Genomic DNA, 20,134 nt, shown 5'->3' with positions numbered 1-20,134 from the left:
TATCTGTGTCTAAAAATTGGCTGTTTAGGCCCTGCAAGACTTGTGGAAAATCCGGGCTACATTCGATGGAACCCACAAAGAATATCTATACTCTCTTTATCGTAAACATCAGCCCAAGGAATCCAAGTACTGTTGTACTTTTTCTGTGAAAACCCTCAAAGACCTTGAGGGAAGACTACTTCCTTGGCTACAGAAGAAGAAGGCTGTCTCTATCTCAGGTTCGGAGTGTGAGGAAGAGCCTCATAACACTTACAGAAAGATGAGGGAGAATCATTGTTCTCTCACAGAGATTCTAAAAAACCAGGGTCTCACAGTAGAGAGACTAGTGAGGAGAAAAGATCAAAGAAGGACCCAGCTGGCTCTTCTTCGCATCAGAGGTCACATTCAGCCTCCACCTGCTCCTCATGCTCCTTTCAAGGAAACCTCTTTAGGAAAAAATTGCCCGTAGGCAACACCATTGACAAAGATCTTACTGTCGACGGCATCCATGGCACCAATAGCCGCACCGTCAACAGTGTCTACAGCAACTTCCACCACGCCGATGATTAAAACAACAACAGCAGTGGCTTTGTCGACAATATTTTTGACAACAACTTTCAGAATTTCAAATCAATTGCTCATTTCTTTCTCTGCTCTAAGAAAGGGTCAAGCCTTGACACGGAATAGCATTGTACGCTGGGTCTCTTCAACTATAGTCTTCTGTCATGAGAAGGCTTAACGTTCCCTGGTTGCAAAGGTGAAGGCTCACTCAACTCGAAAGGTTGCAATGTCATCAGCACTGTTTGCAGGGGTGTCTCTTCCCGGCATCTGCTGGGCAGCGACATGATTGAACGCTCATACATTCACAAAGCATTACTGTCTGGATGCCTGGAATAAGGCAGATGTAGTGGTGGCCAGGCTACGCTCCAAAGATTGTTCTCATAAGGTATGCAGCTTTTAATCTAAAATCTTCTCTATTTTTCTTCTTATTGGTTACCAGTTTACAAGTTGTTATTTTGGTTCCTTCTTGCTATGCTGTATTTTTCTTGATTTTGTACAATTTCACTGTCTTAGTTGGCTGCTGATATTTAAGTTCATGTAACTTGGTGAGATGGTTCGTCTAGCCAACCACCATTATTCATTGGATACTGCTGACTAGTCGGATTCAAGCATGTGAATCTATAAAAGATACAATACTGGAAAAGAAACAAGTTACTTACCTGTCCACTGTGGTTCTCCAGTATTGATATCTTCTATAAATTCAGAATTGTGTCCCTCTATTACTTTATTTACATTGGCGCTCAAAATCTGAGGTATGGTGGCTCTGCAGGGGATAAGTGCTTCAGGGTCTCTGCTCCGATTGGCTGAAGTTTGGGTGTATTATCTCACTGTGAATTGGCTACTAACTACTATTGTTTTTTCAATGGTGTTTAATGCTACTGCTTTAGCACTGCTTTTCTTACTATAACAGTGGGTCTCCCACCATGACGACGGGGAAGATTCAAGCATGTGAATCTATAAAAGATATCAATACTGGAGAACCACAATGTTTAGGTAAGTAACTTGTTTCTTCCTCCTGTTGTGTGCTCCATTCTAAGTCCTGTCTCCATTTGGAGAGTGTAAGAGGACTCGGGGACCTCCATTTCCCAGCGATGTTCCTCTTTGCAATCAGAGTGGCCATGCACACAAAGACTCTGTCACTCTGGCGTCCTCCAAGCTCCTCTGTGATGCCCAGCAATGTCATTTGAGGCATTATCTGAATCAGTCAGGCGATGACATTGGAGAGAACCCAAACTTTTTTTTGAAGGGCTGCAACATATGTTCTCCCTTCTTCATTTATGATGTCCCAATGCGTGCACCTTTTGAGAATTCCACCATTGTCCTTTATGGCTTCTCATCATCAAATCTGTGCTGCTCATTGCCATCACCTCTGCACGATGTGTGAGTGAGCTTCTCAGTTTTTACATTGATCGCACCAAAGACCATTGGGTGGACAATCAGTGCTTTTTGCTGGTGCAAAAAAAGGCAAGGCTGTACAGAAGGGTACCATCTCACACTGGATTGTGCCCTGCTATGCCTTAGTTAAAATGCATCCTCTGGAAGGACTGCATGCCCATTTTCCCACGGCCAAAAGCGCTACCACTGCGTTGCCACATGGAGTCCCTGTCCTCAACATCTGCCAGGGAGCGACATGGGCTAACCTCCACATGTCCACGAATCTCCATTGTCTTGAGGGACAAGTCTGCAAAGAGGAGCATTTTGCCCGTTCAGCCCCTCAAGACTTTGATTTGAGACGTCTTACAGAACCACTTCTAGTAGGCACTGCTCTGTTATCTATTCAAAAGCTGAGGAGTCTGCAGCTAGCTAACTCTATCAGAAGATCAAGTTACTTACCTTCGGTAACCCTTTCTGGTAGACTCTCTTTGTAGCTGCATATTCCTCACCAAAATCCTCCATCCTTCTTTGGTTGGACTCTGTCCACTTTTAATAACATCCCAAGTCTAGAAATCTGCACGTCTGCCAATTTGCTTGTGAGGGTCCCGGTATGGTGGACCAAACAGTCTCAAGAGCAACTGACACCCCACACAGGGGTGGCACCTCTATAGGTCTTACAAATCAGTTTCAAGGTGGAACAGCATCAGTGCAGAGCTACATGGTGTCATCTTCCAGCACACAGAAGTACCACTGAAAGGTTACAGGGTCTGGTTTGCCACATGTCTCCCTGGATGGCTTGGGAGCAACCCCAAAGGCCAGCAATTGGACTTTGAACCTGTTTGTACCTCAGTGGGTGTCTCTGATTTCCTCGAGATTGTTTAAGCACTGATACTGGAACAGACTGAATGTTTCGAGTAACAACACTTTCTGGTGCAGTAGAAGTGTTTCTTGCCACAATACGAGTAGTTCAGAACCGATGTTCTGGCAGTCTTGGTCTTTCTAGTTGTGATCTCTCTAGCAGGGCCATTTTAACATAGAAGCTGCTACAAGTGATATAACTGCTCACCTGTCTGTGCACATGAAGCTAAAATCTTCAGACCAGAAGTTCCCTTTGTACCTTTCAGTCAAGGTATTTAGCAGAAAGTGCTGGCAAAGACACGTCCCAAAGAACAGCGCACATTTGCAAAAGAATGATAGTATAAATGCTCTGGTATACCCATCAAAAAGACGTAATTTCCCTTAGAGACACAATATCAAAAAGGCACAGAATTTTGGGTAGAAAGCCAATTTTGTGTCAATTACCCGGATGTCCCTGAATTTTAAACATAGGGCTCCCAGGGATGTTGATATTATCTGACCATGTCATTCTGTGGTGCTCTTAAAAAAAGGCCTGTATTAATACATGAAATTTTACTAATCCAGTGGTCTGTCAGTCAGGCAGGCTAATGTTGATACAATCAGTGAGAGCTGCTCCTTGTACCTAGGGCAAAAATGTATTATATTTAAATTGTAATTTCAAAAAGAGATGCTGGCTGGTATGAATGTGCTTCCCACAGTCCTGGAAAGTTTGCAAGTGGGGTACCCTTTTCTTCAGTGTTGTGGTTTGGTAGACTCTGCTTGCTCACATGACAGTAGTGTCTTGGAGTGATAGATAGAATTGAGGGCAGTGATGGTGAGGCCATAATTTCTGTTGTCAATTTAAGAGCAAGCAATGCAGGACAGATTTGAGACTAGTGAGGGTAACTCTGGTAAGGCAATGGACAGTAGTTGTTGCTCCTATGAATGAGGGAGAGATTGCTTTCAAGAGAGTCTTTAATGTGCAAGTCTTGATTGACACAGGGCGTTTTTAGGTTTTTTGATTACGTGCATTTAAAGAAAGTAACAGAGTTAATATAGAATCCTTTGGACTTTCCATAAGCTGTGAGCAAAAGAATACTGTTATTTTGCATATTATCAAGACAGAGTTGACGTTCCTACACCTATCACAATGAATTCATCTTGGTAAGATTGAGTTTAAAATATATGTATGACATCCATGTCTGGATTCAAGAGAGGTAGAATTGTTTTTTCTAGGTATTTTCTGCTGATAATACTCTTAGATGTAGTCAGGTGTTATCAGAATATTGGTGGAATGAGACCCTTTGGTTTGAAAGTAGGACACATAGGGACTCCACGATTATGTTGCAAACTAGAATTGTCAGGGAAGAAGTGGTACATTGAGGATTACATGTTGATGAACTGATGCCACTTCAAAAGGAAGAGGCAGTTCAGGACTTAGAATCTAGAGCGCAGCCTTATAGTGAGCTGTTTTTAATACAACTCTAAGTCTCATTAGTCCTAAATCAGAGATCTGAAGTGATTCATCAACTAGAAGATCAGGGTGCAAACATTATTCCTTGAGTTTTGGGGGCAGGTATTAACTAGTCCTAAAAACAATATGACTTTGCTGACCTTGGACACAACACTGGAAACTTCCATTGGTTATATTTATATTTAATCATGAAACAAAGATGCTTCCCGTGTTTTATCTCTTATCAGAGTGTGCAGGTAGGTATCCTTGAGGGCTCTGGCGCTCAGCAAGGTTATGGCATTTGAGTACATGTTGATAAACTTACAAATTGGTGGTTGGGTCTTCACTATTCATAGCGTGTATTGGCTGCAGGTACACATGTTATGCACACTTCTGCCATTTAGTGTTGGGTTGGTACTTAACAACTTGTTTTTCCTCCAGGAAGTTTTTTCTTTGGTGATATAACATCAAGTCTCCACCTCCTTTAGGACTAAGCATGTCCAACGGCTCCTTTTTTTTTTTTTTTAGGAACAATTATTTTTATTGGTTTAACAGCCTGATTTACACCTCTTTTTTAGGCTGATTTTTTCTGCCATCGGTGCGGACTGATTATGCCGGTGCACAGTGCAGCTTTAATGCCTTGCCACATTTTTGGATGTCTAGTGGCTCATAACGGCCTCATCAGAAATGAGCTCCACAAGTTATCGTCGACCAGAGGAGAGGAGCCTTTCTTTTTCATCATCCGCCAAAGGATTAATGATCGACCGCATCAACTCATCTCCCTTCTAAGACCCGTCGAGAATGTTCAGCTCTGGGTATGGATGGTAAAAAAAGACAGGCCTTTCTGTAAATGCCCGCAGTGTGGGGGGAGGTATGCCTTTTCAGACATTCACGAAGTCTGCAATCTCTGTTGGTCACCAGAACACAAGGAACAGGATTGCGCAGCCTGCAACCTGTTCAAAAATGAGAATACACTTTGCTCCAGACAGGACCGTCGGCTAGCCCATAACATGGAGATGGCTGGGGAAGCAGATTTCTCCCCACAAGAGGAGGAACAACTTCACGTCATTGGAGGTGAATAGAAAGCAAGGCGGCAAAGAAGAAGGCGCCATCTTGGGCAGCCTGCACTATGTTGACCCCAGTGAATCTAGGCAGCAAAAGGAAGATGAGGAGCCTGTCCTTCTGGTATTGGAACAACATGACCTGAGTCTATCTGGGTCAGGGACAAGAATTAAGACTGCACCAAGGGCCATGAGCCCACAAAAAAGAACATTTTGCACCCATCCCAACAGCTTCTTGGTGCCCCTCAGTTGTCGGGTTCTGGTTGACACATAGAGCATGCCTCGGTTTCGAGTCAGGATGTGTCCATGCTGAGGGCAAAGGGACAAACATGGAATTGACAAGCAGCAGTAATGAATGCAAAAAAAATGAACTACTACAAGACTCACATTGACTCTGAGAAAGGTATTGAAATACAGCCACAGTTCGATTCTGAAAAAGGTTTAGCATCAGCTGATATGATGCCAAAATCTTGTGCTCCTACTGATACAGGGAAGAGACAAACATCTAAGACATTTGATACTTATTCCAAAGGAATTGTTTTTTAAAACCTTCAGGGAATTATGAGGAAACACTGCCCGAAAGGTGAGAAAAGTTTACAGGACGAGTCTCGCAGATGTAAAAGGCAGGACACACATATGCCTCAGCCAATTCCAAAGGTGGTATCTATGAAGCATAAGGCCACAAACCTTATGCCAGCTGATTTTAACCCATACCCCACAACCCATGTCACCATCCTCCACACACTTAGTAGAGGAAGAGGCAGGAAGTCATAGTCATTACACACAGGACTCAGACTCACAGAAGGAACTTCCACAAAGCCCTGACCCATGAAATGATTGACGTAGTCTTAAAAGACACAGACATCGAACCACCATTATCAGCCAAGGCATCTACCCCTGATGATACCTGATGATACCTCCTTGCAGCTAAATACCACAAAGTGGAAATGTACATCACAGAGGAGAAGAGAGACTTCCTAATAGAGACACTCTCCAAAACCGAGAGATCAATACAATACCTTCCTATATAAGGGTCCATAATTAAGATTTCCAAGGAAGTTTTTAAAGACCCAGTCAAGTCCATAGTTTCCATGCCAAGAATTGAAAGAAAGTACAAACCTTCCCCCAGTGACTCTCTATATATTAGGGGACACCCAACTGCTGGTTCCCTAGTTGTAACAATGGCAAGGAAGAGAGCAGCTTCCCAAAGTGTTGAAGATGCACCACCTCCAGACAAAGAAAGTAAGCATATTGACACAGTTGGGAAGATAGTGGCAACTGGAAGCGCTATTCATCGGTGTATAGCAAATCAGTAGAACTTTGGCCCAATACAACAGAGCAACATGGGACAAAATCTTCATCTCCAAGAAAAGTACAGAAAGAGTGGGGAAAACCTAGTTGCAGAGGGCATACAAGTATCTAATGCAACTATACATTGCGCCCTAGGTAGTGCTGACACCGCTGCAAGAGGAGTAAATTCATCTATATTACTGCGAAGACGTGGGTGGTTACGCATCTCGGGGTTTAAGCCAGAGGTACGACAGTATCTGCTCAATTGCAGCTTCAATGCGGAGCACCTTTTTGGCCCTGAGGTAGACTCCCAGTTTGAAAAAATAAAGACACTGAGAACACAAAATCTTTGGGAGCCTTACAATCTAGTACACAAAAACAGTCCTTTCGAAGGTATTGGGGAAGAAGGGTTCCAAAGAACACTGCTCCTAAAACCCAAACCTATCGGAAACAGCAGCAACATTACCACCAACAAACTGGCAAAAGTTACTAAAAGAGAGGTTCCAAGCAAAGGGGGACAGGTAAAGGACCTCCGGCAAAGGGAGCCTCCACCTCCAAACAATGACTTACCCTTCATTCATCCGATTGTTGGGGAAAGCTGCAAAACTTCCATCAAGTTGTGGCCAGACATAATATCGGACAGGTGGTACTATGTATTATCTGCAAGGGGTACTGCCTAGAAATCAAATTTAAAAATCCAGCCACCAAACATTCCCCCTCACAAACAAACCCTAAACCCTCAGCATCTACACCTTCTCAAAGAAGTAAAAGCTCTACTGCAAAAGGGTGCAATGGAGCCTCTGCCACACAGACATCAAGGACAAGGAGTGTACTCCCTATACTTTCGGATACCCAAGAAAGATGGGACACTAAGACCAATTCTGGATTTACAACCATTCAGTCAGCACATGCTGTCATGTCAGAATACTTGGTGACGCTACAGGATGTAATACTATTACTACAACAAGGCGATATCATGACAATGTTAGATCTGAAGGGCGCATAATTTCATATCTAGATCCACCTAGTTGCAGAGGGCATACAAGTATCTAATGCAACTATACATTGCGCCCTAGGTAGTGCTGACACCACTGCAAGAGGAGTAAATTCATCTATATTACTGCGAAGACGTGGGTGGTTACGCATCTCGGGGTTTAAGCCAGAGGTACGACAGTATCTGCTCACTTGAAGCTTCAATGCAGAGCACCTTTTTGGCCCTGAGGTAGACTCCGTTTGAAAAAATAAAGACACTGAGAACACAAAATCTTTGGGAGCCTTACAATCTAGTACACAAAAACAGTCCTTTCGAAGGTATTGGGGAAGAAGGGTTCCCAAGAACACTGCTCCTAAAACCCAAACCTATCGGAAACAGCAGCAACATTACCACCAACAAACTGGCAAAAGTTACTAAAAGAGAGGTTCCAAGCAAAGGGGGACAGGTAAAGGACCTCCGACAAAGGGAGCCTCCAAACAATGACTTACCCTTCATTCATCCGATTGTTGGGGAAAGCTGCAACACTTCCATCAAGTTGTGGCCAGACATAATATCGGACAGGTGGTACTATGTATTATCTGCAAGGGGTACTGCCTAGAAATCAAATTTAAAAATCCAGCCACCAAACATTCCCCCTCACAAACAAACCCTAAACCCTCAGCATCTACACCTTCTCAAAGAAGTAAAAGCTCTACTGCAAAAGGGTGCAATGGAGCCTCTGCCACACAGACATCAAGGACAAGGAGTGTACTCCCTATACTTTCGGATACCCAAGAAAGATGGGACACTAAGACCAATTCTGGATTTACAACCACTCAGTCAGCACATGCTGTCATGTCAGAATACTTGGTGACGCTACAGGATGTAATACTATGTTCGATGGCATCTGTCGCTGTAGATACACATGTTCTGCATAGCTCGCCATCTGGTGTTGGGTCGGAGTGTTACAAGTTGTTTTTCTTCGAAGAAGTCTTTCGAGTCATGGGACCGAGTGACTCCTCCTTCTGTCTCCATTGCGCATGGGCGTCGACTCCATCTTCGATTGTTTTTTTTCCGCCATCGGGTTCGGACGTGTTCCTGTCGCTCCGAGTTTTGGAACGGAAAGTTAGTAAATTTCGGAAGATTTTCGTCGGTATTGTTGCGTTCGGGATCGGCGTAGTTAGATTCAACACCGCATCGAAGATCAACGCGCTCCGGTGCCCTTCGGGGTACTTTTCGATCCCCCGTCGGGGCCTGGTCGGCCCGACCGCGTGTCTAACACCGCCGATGGAACGGACCCCGTTCCGTTTTTGTCCCAAATGCCACAACAAATACCCGTATACAGACCAACATTTGGTCTGTAACCTGTGCCTGTCACCTGAGCACAGTGAGGAGACTTGCGAAGCCTGTCGCGCGTTCCGGTCCCGAAAGACACTCCGTGACCGTCGAGCCAGGAGACTTCAGATGGCGTCCACGCCGACAGCGCACCGAGAGTTCGAGGAACAAGAGGAAGAAGAAACCTTTTCGATCCACGAATCGGACTCAGAGGAATTCGACGATCAAAGAACCGTGAGTAAGACGTCGAAAACAACACATAAGAAAAGTGACAAGGCCCAGGGGACGCCACTGCCACCAGGCCATGGCTCCACCCATAAATTCGGTGACCGACCATCGGCACCGAAAAAGGCCCACACAGTGCCGAGATCGTCCGACTCCGGTCGAGACACCGGCACGCAGCCTTCTCGGGATCGAGAAAGTGCTGGAGAGAAGCAACGACACTGAGATAGCGGTGTAGAAACGGCTCGACGCCGAGACAGCGGCACCGACGAAGATCGACGCCGAGAGGTTTCGACTCTAAAAAAGAAAAAAGCCACCTCGGATCCGAAAAAAGATACAGGCAGGGTTTCGGTTCCGAAACAACCCGTAACCGACCCAGGTCCGGGCTCTTATACAGAGGAGCAATCACTGTCCTCTCAGATGCGAAAGCATAGGTTTGAGGAAGAGCTGCAATCCACCGAAGTGGACCATACGCAAAAACGTATTTTCATACAGCAGGGAACAGGAAAAATAAGTACCCTTCCCCCTATTAGGAGAAAAAGGAGACTGGAGTTTCAAACAGACCAGGCGCCACAAACAAAGATGGTGAAAAAGGTGACTCCGCCACCCTCTCCTCCACCTGTAATTAACGTCTCACCGACGCAAACTCCGTCACGTTCCCCGGCTCACACCACCATGAGCCAAGGTGACCAGGATCAAGACGCTTGGGACTTATATGACGCCCCAGTGTCGGACAACAGTCCGGAGGCATATCCAACAAAGCCCTCACCACCTGAAGACAGCACAGCATATTCTCAAGTGGTGGCTAGAGCAGCACAATTCCACAACGTAAACCTCCACTCAGAACAAGTCGAGGATGACTTTTTATTCAACACCCTCTCCTCCACCCACAGCTCCTACCAAAGCCTGCCTATGCTGCCAGGTATGCTTCGGCACGCAAAGGAAATCTTCAAGGAGCCGGTCAAAAGTAGGGCAATAACGCCAAGGGTGGAAAAGAAATATAAAGCACCTCCTACAGACCCTGTTTTCATCACCACACAGCTGCCACCAGATTCCGTCGTAGTGGGAGCAGCTCGGAAGAGAGCCAACTCCCACACATCTGGGGATGCACCACCCCCAGATAAAGAGAGCCGCAAGTTCGATGCAGCTGGGAAAAGAGTCGCAGTACAAGCTGCAAACCAGTGGCGCATCGCTAACTCTCAGGCACTACTTGCGCGCTATGACAGAGCCCATTGGGATGAGATGCAACACCTCATCGAGCATCTACCCAAGGAACTTCAAAAAAGGGCAAAGCAGGTGGTTGAGGAAGGACAGAACATATCAAATAACCAGATACGATCTTCTATGGACACAGCAGACACAGCTGCAAGAACAATTAATACATCTGTGACCATTAGAAGGCACGCATGGCTAAGAACGTCTGGGTTCAAACCAGAGATACAGCAGGCAGTGCTCAATATGCCATTCAACGAAAAACAACTGTTCGGACCAGAAGTGGACACGTCAATCGAAAAACTTAAAAAAGACACTGACACTGCTAAAGCCATGGGCGCACTCTACTCCCCGCAGAGCAGAGGAACCTACAGCACCTTCCGCAAGACACCCTTTAGAGGGGGGTTTCGGGGTCAGGCCACACAAGCCAGCACCTCGCAGGCAACAGCGTCCAGCTACCAGGGACAGTACAGGGGAGGCTTTCGGGGCCAATACAGAGGAGGGCAATTCCCTAGGAATAGAGAAAAATTTCAAAGCCCCAAAACCCCTACAACCAAGCAGTGACTCAGATGTCACTCACCCCCTCCACACAACACCAGTGGGGGGAAGAATAGGTCATTATTACAAAGCATGGGAGGAAATAACTACAGACACTTGGGTCTTAGCAATTATCCAACATGGTTATTGCATAGAATTCCTACAATTCCCTCCAAACATACCACCAAAAGCACAGAAATTGTCAAAACAACATTCCGACCTTCTGGAAATACAAGTTCAAGCACTATTGCAAAAGAATGCAATCGAATTAGTACCAAACACACAAACAAACACAGGAGTCTATTCACTGTACTTCTTAATACCAAAAAAGGACAAAACACTGAGACCAATCCTAGACCTCAGAATACTAAACACCTACATCAAATCAGACCACTTTCACATGGTCACGCTACAAGAGGTGTTACCATTGCTAAAACTACAGGACTACATGACAACCTTAGACCTCAAAGACGCGTATTTCCATATACCAATACATCCATCTCACAGAAAATACCTACGGTTCGTATTCAAAGGAATACATTACCAATTCAAAGTATTGCCTTTTGGTTTAACAACCGCACCAAGAGTCTTTACAAAATGTCTAGCAGTAGTGGCTGCACACATCAGAAGGCAGCAAATACATGTATTCCCGTATCTAGACGATTGGCTAATCAAAACCAATTCACTAACAAAGTGCTTACAACACACAAATCAAATCATACAAACCCTCTACAAACTAGGTTTCACCGTCAACTTTGCAAAATCCAACATTTTGCCGTGCAAAGTACAACAATACCTGGGAGCCATAATAGACACAACAAAAGGAGTAGCCACTCCAAGTCCACAAAGAATTCAAAATTTCAACAAGATCATACAACGCATGTATCCAACACAAACGATACAAGCAAAGATGATATTACAACTCCTAGGCATGATGTCTTCATGCATAGCCATTGTCCCGGACGCAAGACTACACATGAGGCCCTTACAACAGTGCCTAGCATCACAATGGTCACAAGCACAGGGTCACCTTCTAGATCTGGTGTTGATAGACCGCCAAACTTACCTTTCGCTTCTATGGTGGAACAGTATAAATTTAAACAAAGGGCGGCCATTGCAAGACCCAGTGCCACAATACGTAATAACAACAGATGCTTCCATGACAGGGTGGGGAGCACACCTCGATCAACACAGCATACAAGGACAATGGAACGTACATCAAACAAAACTGCATATAAATCACCTAGAAATGCTAGCAGTTTTTCACGCATTACGGGCTTTCCAACCAATTATAACTCACAAATACATTCTTGTCAAAACAGACAACATGACAACTATGTATTATCTAAACAAACAGGGGGGGACACACTCAACGCAGTTGAGTCTTCTAGCACAGAAAATATGGCGATGGGCAATTCACAACCACATTCGCCTAATAGCGCAGTTTATTCCAGGGATCCAGAATCAACTTGCAGACAATCTCTCTCGAGATCACCAACAAGTCCACGAATGGGAAATTCACCCCCAAGTTCTAAACACTTACTTCAGACTCTGGGGAACACCTCAAATAGACTTGTTTGCAACAAGAGAGAACGCAAAATGCCAAAACTTCGCATCCAGATACCCACACAGGCAGTCCCAAGGCAATGCCCTATGGATGAACTGGTCAGGGATATTTGCCTACGCTTTTCCTCCTCTCCCTCTCCTTCCTTATCTGGTAAACAAATTGAGTCAAAACAAACTCAAACTCATTTTAATAGCACCAACTTGGGCAAGGCAACCCTGGTACACAACACTGCTAGACCTATCAGTAGTACCCCACATCAAATTGCCCAACAGGCCGGATCTGTTAACACAACACAACCAACAGATCAGACATCCAGATCCAGCATCGCTGAATCTAGCAATCTGGCTCCTGAAATCCTAGAATTCGGACACTTACAACTTACCCAAGAATGTATGGAAGTCATAAAGCAAGCCAGAAGGCCGTCCACTAGGCACTGCTATGCAAGTAAATGGAAGAGGTTTGTCTGCTACTGCCATCATAATCAGATCCAACCTATACACGCAACTCCAAAGGATGTAGTGGGTTACTTGCTTCACTTACAAAAATCTAGCCTAGCCTTCTCTTCCATTAAAATACACCTTGCGGCAATATCTGCATACCTGCAGACTACCTATTCAACTTCCCTATATAGGATACCAGTCATTAAAGCATTCATGGAAGGGCTTAAAAGAATTATGCCACCAAGAACACCACCTGTTCCTTCATGGAACTTAAATGTTGTCTTAACAAGACTCATGGGTCCACCTTTTGAACCCATGCACTCTTGCGAAATACAGTTCCTAACCTGGAAGGTTGCATTTCTCATCGCCATTACATCTCTAAGAAGAGTAAGCGAAATTCAGGCGTTTACAATACAAGAACCTTTTATACAACTACACAAAAATAAAGTCGTCCTAAGGACTAATCCTAAATTTTTACCAAAGGTTATTTCACCGTTCCACCTAAATCAAACAGTGGAACTACCAGTGTTCTTTCCACAGCCAGATTCCGTAGCTGAGAGGGCACTACATACATTAGATGTCAAAAGAGCATTAATGTACTACATTGACAGAACGAAAAACATCAGAAAGACTAAACAACTATTTATTGCATTCCAAAAACCTCATGCAGGAAACCCAATATCAAAACAAGGTATAACCAGATGGATAGTTAAATGCATCCAAATCTGCTACCTTAAAGCAAAACGACAACTGCCCATTACACCAAGGGCACACTCAACCAGAAAAAAAGGTGCTACCATGGCCTTTCTAGGAAACATCCCAATGCAAGAAATATGTAAGGCAGCCACATGGTTTACGCCACACACGTTCACCAAGCACTACTGTGTAGACGTGCTATCCGCACAGCAAGCCACAGTAGGTCAAGCCGTGTTAAGAACGTTATTTCAAACCACTTCCATTCCTACAGGCTGAACCACCGCTTTTGGGGAGATAACTGCTTACTAGTCTATGCAGAACATGTGTATCTACAGCGACAGATGCCATCGAACTGAAAATGTCACTTACCCAGTGTACATCTGTTCGTGGCATCAGTCGCTGGAGATTCACATGTGCCCACCCACCTCCCCGGGAGCCTGTAGCAATTCGGAAGTTAGCTTCAACTTTGTATATTTGTATATATTTTATTTTAGCCTTAAATAGGTACATACTTAGTCACTCCATTGCATGGGCACTATTACTACAACACAACTCCTACCTCACCCTCTGCGGGGAAAACAATCGAAGATGGAGTCGACGCCCATGCGCAATGGAGACAGAAGGAGGAGTCACTCGGTCCCGTGACTCGAAAGACTTCTTCGAAGAAAAACAACTTGTAACACTCCGACCCAACACCAGATGGCGAGCTATGCAGAACATGTGAATCTCCAGCGACTGATGCCACGAACAGATGTACACTGGGTAAGTGACATTTTCATACTACAACAAGGCGATTTCATGACAATGTTAGATTTGAAGGGCGCATAATTTCATATCTAGATCCACCACGTACAGCGTTGATACCTCCAATTTGTGGTAAGTGGTCAACATTACCAGTTCAAAGTAGTAACATTTGGGGTGACTTCAGCCCCAAAAGTGTTTACCAAATGTATAGCTGTGGTAGATGTACATTTAAGGAGACAGAACATCCATGTCTTCCCATATTTCGTTGACTGGATGATCAAGAGTTCAAGAAAACAGAGGCGCCTACAAGACATACAGGACACTGTGATCTTACTACACAAACTAGGATTCACAATAAATGTGACAAATTCCCACTTATGCCCTCTTCATATACAACCGTATCTGGGAGCAATATTTGGTTTGATTTCTGCCAAACCTATCCGAATTCGCAGAGGGTTATCAATCTCCAGAACCAATGGGCTCTTTTTCTACCATATTTTCATCTGTCCATCAGGGCCATAATACCACTCCTGGGTATGATGGCCTCTTGCATATCAATAGTTCCTTATGCCAGATTACACATGCACCTTTTACAGGAATGTGTAGCATTGGAGGGCAACTTGGCTCCATTGATCAGTGAAATGGTGAAGCACACACAACACACTAAATTGTAGACCTTTTCTGGACACAGTACCTTAAGTGACCATCACTCATGGATGGTGTGCACACATGGAGTACATATTAGTATAGGGACAGTTGACTGTTGACCAACAGACATTTCACAGCTGCGTACTAGCGCTCATAGCCATTCAGATGGCTATCAAAGCGTTCCTTCCCAACATAACAGGAAAGACTGTACTTCTCTACATAGACAACGTGATGGCAATGTATTGCATTCAAAAACAAGGAGGGACCCCTTTGATACAGCTATCTCTCCTAGCCCAGACTACTTGGCAGTGGGTGATTCAACCCCACATCCACCCTCTGGTGGACAGATCTGTAGCAGACCTGCTAAGTGGGGCACAGCAACAAGTCCACGAGTGGGAACTACATCCTCAAGTCCTCCAACAGTAATTCCAATGTTGGAGAACACCAAAAATAAACATATTTGCTGCAAATGAAAATGCAAAATGCCAACCAGGCAATTCAGAAAAGAGGCATAATCTGATCTGTTCTAAAATCCAAACCCTGTTCTATTAAAAGCCTTGACATAATCAGAGGGTTTAGTAGAGCCGTTCTATGAGAACATTGCATGGCACTAAATGGCACAAGTAGATTCCTGTGCTTGCCAAATATATTTCTGAAGCATACTGCCTCTTGGACAAGTAGATATTTTGTAAAATTCCACATCTCTTGTTTACTTCACAGCAAAAGAAATTAAATTGCTATGGGTGCCAAAGGATTGTTTTTCCAATGGTTTCCATTAATAGACTGTCCCTTTGGCATCCTTAGCAACCACATTTTGCTGCTGTGCCACTGTTTGAATAAAGGATCAGCAAATCAGGCCTTTTGGTAAACCTAGTAAATGTGACTTAAAAAAGAAAATACAAGGCAGTCTTGTAGAATTTGCTAATGCATGTTTTTCTGTGTTTCTGTAGCCATCTTTGATTACCTTAGCTGGTTCATAATGTAGCTGTAGTTTTGCAGATGGATGATTCAGGTAAATGTTCTTTAACAACAAAAACCTTGATTGCTTCAAGTATATCAGCAAAACTACAGCAGTAGTATGTCTGCACCATATACAGATTTTATTCCAGTTGCAAGCAGTCATACATTTTATTATATTTAACATCACTTGTATTGACAAACAACTGGAATTATTCATAGTAGTTTTCTGTCACATTAATTGTGACTTATTTTCTGATGGTTACATGAGTGTTTTCAGGGTCCTATATGTTTGATTCTGTTCTCAATCCCTGGAAAGTGTTTTAGCTGGATATTGCTCTATTCATTGAACGGTAATTTATTGACCCATATGAACTCCTTAAATTATTCTACAGTCAAGGTGCAATGCTCATTGGGTGAAATGTGGGTTAGGAAACTCAGACAAACATCACTCAAGATGATATTTATAGCTCTGACCTGGGCTCGCCAGCCCTGGTTCACCAAGCTGTTAGAGTTAACTCTAGTACATCACAAGAAGCTCCGCAACATACCAGATCTTCTCACTCGAGGTTAGGGCAGGGTCAGACACCCAGTTCCCAAGCAACTCAACCTGGCAATTAGGCTCCTGAAGTCATTGAGTTTGGATACTTATACTGACCTTCAGAATGGATGGATATACTTAAAGAGGATAGACCCCTGTAGCTGAAAAAACAAGTGTCTGTTATGCAGCCAAATGGAAATGTTTTGTACACCATTGCATTGCTCAAAACATAAACCCTTGTGCGCCTACAGCACAACAAATAGTCTGTTACTCGCTACATCTCCAGAAGTCATCTTTAGCATACACTTCCATTAGACTGCAGCCAGCACATGCTACGAATGGAGTATTTTACTTACCCTGTAAGCATCTATTTGTAGTGTGTAGTGCTGCAGATTTACATGCTCCCTCCTGCCTCCCCAGCAGGTATACGATGGTGGCACATGTACATATGGAACTATCTATCTATCTATGTATTTATCTATCTATCTATCTATCTATCTATCTATCTATCTATCTATCTATCTATCGCTATAGATATATATGTCAACACGTTACACATGTCACTCACATGTTCAGTAGCAATTACTGTCCTATAATACTACATCCTCATTCGCCACTATGGCAGGGAAAAAATTAACAATCTAACTAAGGAGCCGTTGGAAATGAGCACAACGTCATATCATCAACTAAAAGACTTCCTCGAGGAAAAACAACTTGTAAAGTCTGAGTCCAACACTTGATGTCAAGAGTGTGCATAGCATGTGAATCAGAAGCACTACATGCTACAAATAGATGCTCACAGATAAGGTACATACTCCTAGTCCATTAGTACATTCCTTGAAGAGGTGCTAGGACACTTTTCTGTGCAGATTTATAGAGAGTAAAAATATAAAAGTTATATTCATTATTTAAGGGTACATAAACAGTAGAGAAGTCTGGCATGATTTGCATGAGGAGAATATAACGGTGACTGAGAGATACCAATAAACACAGTAAGAGGAAACAAGCATATTCCTGCGCGGTTGTAGTACAAGTAAAATGTTGAAATTAGAGTAACATATGGAAACAAGGAGTGGCACATGGAAGGTGCGGGCATCTAGTAACAGTATTGGATCAAATCCTAATTGTAAGAACATAAAAGGTCTTAATTGAGGAAGGAAAGTAGAGTAAGTATAATGTGATCAAAGACATGAAAAGAGGCAGAACCAGGGTCACAGTGTTCCCTGGGGCACTAAGGAAATGTTAGAACTGGGTACTGAGGCTTAGCCCAGTTAATGTGCTGGGCATGTGGGATTGCATTACAGTACCAAGAAAAAAAATATATCTATTGTAGCTTGATGGGAAATGGTTTAATGATGGCTAGGGAAATTAAAACAGTTAAAAAGTCAGTTGTGTGATCATTGATTAGCAGTGCTTAGACTTTTGTTTGTGTGTCCTCAGCAGGTGTTCCCAATGGCTTTGGAAACCATGCAGAGAGTGGGTCAGAATCTGAGTGCAGCTCCATCCTTGGCAGTGGCCTCACCTTTGAGTCCTGTAGGTAAGAGGCTGCACAGATTTTCTAAACATCCATTGTTAATTGAATCCCTATTTTTAGGTCTGGCAAAGCCAACCCATAGTGTTCAATACACAGAGATTGGGCTTTGGATCATCCCCTTCCTTTCAACCAGTGGCTTGAGACGTTGCCAGTTAATTCTTGGATCAGCCCAAATAAATATTCTAGAAACACTGTCATGCAATTTGTTGTGTAAGTGTATCCTTCCACCTGCTAGGAAATGCTTCCAGAATAATGCACAAGGGGCTATTTTACATCTGAACAGTACACTCAGTAATGACCATGTTTGGCAAAATCAATTCTTTATCTCACACATGCATTCTATAAAAAAAACAATTCTTTATTGTTATCGTTTCAGAGCCAGATACATTACTTCACAGGGGAGTGGTATTCTCATTGCCTGACCCCCAGGACAAGTTCATGAACAGCAAAGTTTCATATTTATGTAGTCAGTTGGACATGTAGGCTGAACCCCTTATAGCATAAAACCTTTGGCAGCCAGTTTACAAAGAGTATGGTTGTGGGAAAAAGGCTGCTGCTAAGGCAAGGTATATAAATAAAACAAGGAGCAACCAGATATTCCTAAGAAACTTGGTGCTGTGATAGCTAACAATGCAAATTGATTCCTTTGGACTTATTCAGAGGGGATAAACTTATACACTATCCAAAGACATAAAGGATAAATGACTACTGCAGTAACTAAGAGCAGAACCAGTAATATTTATTTAGCCATACCCTAAATTCCTCAAGAATGAATCACTGGTGCTACAAAAAGAATGGTGACTTGCACTGCTTATGTGGTTGTGTCTTTATTTATTTCAAATGGAGAGTAAAGTAGGGCTATGCTAGCATTACTTAATTATTTATGTATCATTTATGTACACAGTTCTACTCTTATTTTTCTCTCACATATTTATATCTTTGGACTAATTATTAGTTGATCACATAAAAGTGGTAGGTTGTCTATGAATAAGTCCAAAGGAACCAAGATTGATCTTTAGCTAATGCAAGATATGCCTCCACATCTACAATATATTTAAAATGTTATCTATAGTTTCTTGTCGCAGAGTCTTCCTTATTATGGTGAGTGCTGTAGGGAACTACAGTGAGCTGTCAGCTCAACTTGCATTACTGACAGTAGTGCCAATGTAATAGCATGTTTACAGAATTTGAGTTGTATATTCCCTGAGTGCTTCTTGCATACAGGCGACTACATGAACTTTTATTGTAACAGTATCGGGGATAATTCAAATGTACACATATATAAATAGCGATTGAAAAAAATCTGATAAACATTATAGGTAGCTTAATTAAAATGTTATGTAATTTAAAAAATTTAATTACCAATTCTCTAATGCAGCATTTATAAAAAAGGTGGTTGAGTGACAGTATGTTTTAATTATTAGTAGGAATCAGTGTAAAACCACTAAAGTCTTCATTATGGACAGCATGTAAAAAAAATAAAGTAGTAGCTCCATTTGCCATCATACATAGAACCTTGGTATGTTCAGAGTCCTGTAAATTCAGAAAGGAGGCATAATGTGATCTGTTCTAAAATCCAAACCCTGTTCTATTAAAAGCCTTGACATAATCAGAGAGGGTTTTGTAGAGCCGTTCTATGAGAACATTGCATGGCACTAAACGGCACAAGTGGATTTTTGTGCTTGACATATATATTTCTGAAGCATACCGCCTATTGGACAAGTAAATATTTTGTAAAATTCCACACCTCTGGTTTACTTCACAGCAAAATAAATTAAATTGCTAGGGGTGCCAAAGGATTGTTTTCCAATGTTTTCCATTAATAGACATTCCCTTTGGCATCCTTAGCAACCACATTCTGCTGCTGGGCCACAGTTTGAATAAAGGATCAGCAAATCAGCCCTTTTGGTAAACCTAGTAAATCTGACTTAAAAGAGAAAATGCAAGGCAATCCTGTAGAATTTGCTAATGCATGTTTTTCTGTTTCTGTATCTATCTTTGATTACCTTAGCTGTTTCATAATATAGCTGTAGTTCTGCAGATGGATGATTCAGGTAAATGTTCATTAACAAAAAAAAAACTTGATTAATATCAGCAAAAATACAGCATCTGTAGAATTTATCACATTAGTATGTGTGCACCATATACAGATTTTATTTATTATTATATTTAA

At 42.8% G+C, this 20,134-nt stretch overlaps 1 protein-coding gene across 4 annotated transcripts in view; it reads left to right on the top strand.

Moving 5' to 3' along the window:
* The window catches only part of BRPF3 (bromodomain and PHD finger containing 3), a 329,828-nt gene that overhangs the window by 203,079 nt on the left and 106,615 nt on the right, over positions 1-20,134 (top strand). For 2 of the 4 annotated variants that reach the window (XM_069238754.1, XM_069238756.1), the window contains one exon: positions 17,871-17,964. In XM_069238754.1, coding sequence (XP_069094855.1) covers positions 17,871-17,964 — 94 coding nt within the window. Of the gene's footprint in view, positions 1-17,867; positions 17,965-20,134 lie in introns of all 4 variants that reach the window. The other 2 variants (XM_069238755.1, XM_069238753.1) reach the window with 1 other exon arrangement.

Source organism: Pleurodeles waltl, chromosome 6 (assembly GCF_031143425.1).
Source record: "Pleurodeles waltl isolate 20211129_DDA chromosome 6, aPleWal1.hap1.20221129, whole genome shotgun sequence".
NCBI lineage: Eukaryota > Metazoa > Chordata > Amphibia > Caudata > Salamandridae > Pleurodeles > Pleurodeles waltl.
This window is presented reverse-complemented; position numbering and strand designations above follow the sequence as displayed.